The 5,464-nt window shown below is 34.3% G+C and overlaps 1 protein-coding gene across 1 annotated transcript in view; it reads left to right on the top strand.

Annotated features, from left to right (window-relative positions):
* The first annotated feature begins 2,733 nt into the window (after positions 1 to 2,733).
* LOC115244528 (inner centromere protein B) overlaps positions 2,734 to 5,464 on the top strand; it is a 4,192-nt gene continuing 1,461 nt past the window's right edge. The window contains exons 1-5 of the mRNA XM_029822221.1: positions 2,734 to 3,432; positions 3,562 to 4,599; positions 4,741 to 4,911; positions 5,008 to 5,192; positions 5,267 to 5,460. Coding sequence (XP_029678081.1) covers positions 2,977 to 3,432; positions 3,562 to 4,599; positions 4,741 to 4,911; positions 5,008 to 5,192; positions 5,267 to 5,460 — 2,044 coding nt within the window. The 5' untranslated portion in view covers positions 2,734 to 2,976. The remainder of the gene's footprint in view (positions 3,433 to 3,561; positions 4,600 to 4,740; positions 4,912 to 5,007; positions 5,193 to 5,266; positions 5,461 to 5,464) is intronic.

Here is a 5,464-nt window from a genome sequence, read left to right as displayed (position 1 = left end):
AAAAAAACTTAATAGCTTTCGTTAAGATAAAAATTTTTAACTTGTATAACATTTTCATTTTTTATCACTAAAAATTAAAATAAAGGATATAAACTGCATATTCAATATTTTGTTAAAACATTTAATATATAAACAGAGATATGGATATATATTTATAATGTATTGAACACATAATTCACAACTTGGCTTATTGACGGATTGCCTATTGCTTACAGTAGGATTGCAAGAGCAAAATTATCAGAGTGAAATTTTTTAAAAGATTCCTCAACTCCCAATAAAATTTCATGAGAATTTCCTGATTTTTCCAAGTACAAAAAAAATTCCCTGAGAATTCGAGATTTTCCATTTTTCCAAGGAGTAGACATCTTGAGAAATAGTTTTTAATAAAAACGGTTTTTTTTTTCTTTTTTTGTTAAGTTGACTTAACAATTTCTGAATTTTTTAATTACAAATTTAAAATAAAACATTTTTTTTTTTAATTTGGAATTATAGACACCAAAATTTAGCGCGAGCTTAAACGCCGCTCAAACTTATGGATGCAAGATTTCCCTGCAAAAGAAAAGGGAAAAAAATGATCTTTACTCCCATTAAATTTAAATTTAACTTTAAATTAATAAACAAACAATAAAATTTGCATTCGCGCCGAATCGCGATCCATCGCAATTATTTCGATCAAAGCAACCGTCTCTTTCACTAACACTTTATGTTAGACGTTTATCCTCATTTCACAAACTGTATAACTGTATATCGCTCATACCGTCGAGAGCGCTTAAAATAACGATACGGACTTCTAAAAATGATACGCAATTAAGGTAAGTTAGAGCGAGCGGCCACGGGCCGGTACTTACTTCTCTGTACTGCGTACCGAAGAATCTCTTCGTCTCAGGAAATCCGCACACAGGAAATGTTCACTTATATTAGCGCATCACTACACTGCGCTAAGATCTCATTGGACACTTTGCGCTTAATTAATTATTCACTCGCGTTTTTGAAAAAATATGCACCGAAATATTACGCTCTACGCAATATACGTAGTAAGTCGCACTACGCACGAACTGCGGTAACAACGGTTCTGCGACTCTGCGTGATCGCGATCTCCGTGTTGAGCCGCCGATGTACGCTCGTTTTGATTGGTATTGTCGATCGAACGGCAAAGGGCTACCAATCAGCGATTCATACGACTGTGACAAACAACCTATATAGGCAAATTCTCGAACCTTCGGCATGAGCTCACGATAAAGGAATTTCGGCTGTTACGTACAAATATATCTAATATATATTTTCGAAAATCTTCTTCACGACCGAGGGGTTCGGTTAATTTTTTAACATAATTAATAAAGAGATATGTGTGGCACAATAAGATGTGTGGGTATAATGAATGGGTATATTCAATTAGAAGACATATGCGTTTCGCATTATTAATATATTTTATCTGATTTTAAAAATTATAAAATATATTACATACAGACATTGCCAATTTTTGCATCACTAATTTTCTCTGCCACGATAATCATGCTGTGTAATAAAATAGTATAAATATATCTTATTAAATAATTCTATCATTAAAAGATAAGTACTCTATAACTGAGTGGTACGTAAAAAAAAAAAAAAAAACTACTGACAAGGGGAACACAAGACATTGTTCCCTTCGATTTCGCTGAATCTGACGTATATTATAATTCTATCCTTTCATTAATTCATGGTAAAATAATACGACTCAACTCTCAAGCATTCTTTTTACAGCGAGCGCATTGAATAAAACCTACAGTTTTACAGGCGCACAACTTTTCAGATAGTGTACGTAATATTACCGGATAAGAGATACCCTTACCAAGAAGGCAACTTTCTATATATTGATAGTCCCGAAATTCGTTGCTGATGCAGAAATATTTATTGCGGGGAACAAAACTTAAGATTAGATAAATTATATTTATTAAGTATATTTATTATTATAACTTTTATCGCATAGCAAACAAATGAATTAAATAATTTGTAAATATAATAAATTTTATAATTAAAACGATTAATAATAATAATTTGTCTCTTAGAAACCATGCAACTTTTGTCTGAAACATTTTTTGATATCTCACTTCGTTTCCGAAAAATATGCCCGCGTCACTATAAATGCCGCACCCTGTATATGCATGAGAATGTTAACACCCAACATATATACAGGGTGTATTTGAAATGATGCACTAAACTTTAGGAGCGTATTCTAGAGGTCAAAATAAGACTTTTTTTTCTTATAAACATGGGTCCGCAAATGAACCCCCCTCCGAGCTAAAATTCGAAAATGTGTGAAATTCATTGTTAAGAACTTACGGCTGAAGTACGGACATTTTCTGCTTTCAATTTGACTGCGGTTATTCGGCGATATAATTTTTTTTTCTGAAATACAGCCAATTTTTAATTTTTTCCCCAAACTTTAGGGGCCTCTAGCTCGGAGGAGGGTTCATTTTCGGACCCATGTTCATAGGAAAAAAAAGTCTTATTTTGACCTCTAGAATATGCTCCTAAAGTTTAGTGCATCATTTCAGATACACCCTGTATAAAGTGTCCGAGTGAAAAACTCATATCCGGGGCGCATAGTTCACGACTATTTAATGAACGATGCTGATTGGATGAATCGCAATTAAAATTGTGAAAGAACGAAACACGAACATACCGCGATTGAAGGCACATACAGATGTCGCTTCAACGGTTCCGATTCAAATCAAATAGAAAAGTCGTTACTTTTTCCTTCGGTTGGAGATCCTGACGAGTCTTGTCTTGGATGAGCCCGCCAAGAAGTGACGCGCGCTCATGTGTAGCATATCTGACTTTCGATTTCGCATCCGAGTATTATCTCAAATATTATTTCCGAGTACGGGTTATGTTTCCGAAACTTGCGCTGTCGGGATAAAAATTCAATTTGACACCAGTGTTTTCGTGTTTTGACACGCGGCTCGACAACAATTTCATTCTCACTTTCTCATCATGAACATCAAATCGAAAGAAGAGATTCGAGATATAGTTGCAAAGGATCTCTCAAGTATCCACAATCGTAGCGTAGAACTACGGAAGCGTCTCGATGAGAATTTCGAGGACAGTGTGGCTTATCTTCGAGCATTGATTTCTCAATTGTCGCAACATTCATCCGGCCCGCTTGTCGCGAAGACTCCAAAGATAGTGCGGAAGAAAGCGGTTCAACGTATTGAAACTATACCAGAAAATGAGGTATTTCAACGAGAAAATATTTCCTCAGCGGAATCTCTTCAGTCTGTTAATGAGCAGAAGCAAGAAACGAACGAAGAGATGGCAGGTGGTAGAGTAAAGAGGAGGGCATCCAAGAGAGCAGCAGATAATATTAGAAAACAATACTCTATCACTTTGTCCGGAAAACTGAAACAGCCATCTGATGAGAATGAAAATGAGAATATATCTACAAAGAAGGTCAGCAGTATTTTTTATATTTTTGTATATATGATACTATATATTATAATTTGTAGAAAATTGTATTTATATTTTTAATTGTTGTTTTTATATTTTAATTGTATATTATATCTTTTACGAATATATTAGATAAAGAGGGAAAGTCAGGTCAAGAGAAAAAAGTCTGCGACAAGCAGTTCTGATGAAGAGGATACTAAGAGTAGTTCTAAATATAGTAGGATAGATGAGAATCTAATGGAAACAAAAAGATCTACGAGGAGAGCAACAAAGAAAAAATTTGAACAAATTGATGAACGACAACCTATTGTGGCTCTGACGAAAATTAAACAAATTGAAAAAATTGAAAAAAGGGATATTTCCCAATCGCCAAAATCAATACGTTCTAGTAGGTCAAGCTCTAAAAAATTTCAGAAAGGAGAAGTAAATGAAGTTGATGATGTGACGTCAAATATTGATGATATTGAGGAACCATCTATGTACGAAGATGCAATTGGAAAACCTATTCCAATTATGAATTCAACTATGAAGTCTAATTCTGTTCTGTCTGGAAAAATATTAAACGCTACAGTGGTATTGGGACGTTTGTCCCAGAAGAAATTAAATGAAACAATGGTAATACAAAAGGCACCTAGTAAAAAGAATGGACAATCAGAGGAAAGTGTGAGGAATAACTTGCAATCAAATGAACAAACTATACAATATAACAATTATAATGAATTAATCACAGATGATGAATCATCATCCGAAAAAGGGCAAAAGAAGCAGAATACTAAGAACGAAAAAAAACGCGCGATATCGACGTCTAGTGAGGATGAAATTCCTAACACACCAATGAAAGCGCATATTAAAGACACGACTGCGTCCACAGCCGCACAAGAAGCTAGAATTACATACAAATCGAATGCATTATTCAGTCCTTATGCAAAAGAGTCTGTAAAAAAGCGGGTTGAAGCTTTTGAGCAAGCAGTGATGTATAGTCCCAAATCAGTCGACGTAGACATTCCAATTAGAATAACTAGAACGAAAACTCGTGCAATGGTTGCTGCCGAAACAGAAACGAATAATGCAGAGAAAAATGTTGCGCAAATATTAGCTCGTAAGTCGCTTGCGAAAGCAAAGAAGATTTCATTAGCAAAACAAAAGAAAGGCAATGAAGAATTTAAAGAGGTAAAAAAGCATACATCTGCAATTAATTATATCCTACAATTTTATACTGGTTTGATTTTCATTATAATTTTTTTTTTTTTTTTTTGCATTTGTCACTGATATATTCCATTAATAGTGTTCCATGAATATATTTTCTTTCAGAATAAGGAGCAAATGCCAGAACGAATTACCAAATTATTGCTAAATGATAAACCAATTATAAAGCTAACTCAACTGCAAAAAGTGACACCTTTAAGCAAAATAAGAATGATCCAGCCTTCAATGTCTGCGAATCGTACTCACACTCCTTCGCATGTTCAAAATCTTTTAAATGTGAGATTAGTGTTTTCTCAATTCTATTTCTTTAAAATTACATTACAATATTCACCACTTTTACATATAGATATCTTACATGTATTTTGATTTTAGTATCCGAAAGCATTAACCGTTTCCCGTTCGAATATCGTTAGTAACATTGACTCTTTTATTCAACCTCCAAAAAGTATCAGTAAAGCCACTTCAGTGGAGAAATTAGAAGATAAGAGACGGCACGAGGAAGACGCGAAGAAGAAGAGAGAAGAAGCCTTGAGACTACAAACAGAAGAAAAGAAAAGGTATACAAAAATTTTCTAATGCAAGAAATATAATACAATTGTCGAATAAACATGTGCATATATTTTATATCCAGAAAGCGACAGGAGAAAGAACTCAAGAATAAATTAGCAAGAGAAGCTAAGAAGCAGCAAGAACTGGAGAAACGGCAGAAAGTTGAGAGAGAAAGAGAAGAAAAGGCAAGATTAGCCCTTCTGATGCAAGAAAAGCAGCGCGAGGAATTGGAAAAAAAGCGTTTTGCTCAATTACAACGAGCGCAAGAGAAGGAAGAGCG

Source organism: Formica exsecta, unplaced genomic scaffold (genome assembly GCF_003651465.1).
Source record: "Formica exsecta isolate Colony F162 unplaced genomic scaffold, ASM365146v1 scaffold82, whole genome shotgun sequence".
In the NCBI taxonomy this organism is placed as follows: domain Eukaryota; kingdom Metazoa; phylum Arthropoda; class Insecta; order Hymenoptera; family Formicidae; genus Formica; species Formica exsecta.
Note: the sequence above shows the minus strand (reverse complement) of the source record. Positions and strands in the feature narration are given on the sequence as shown.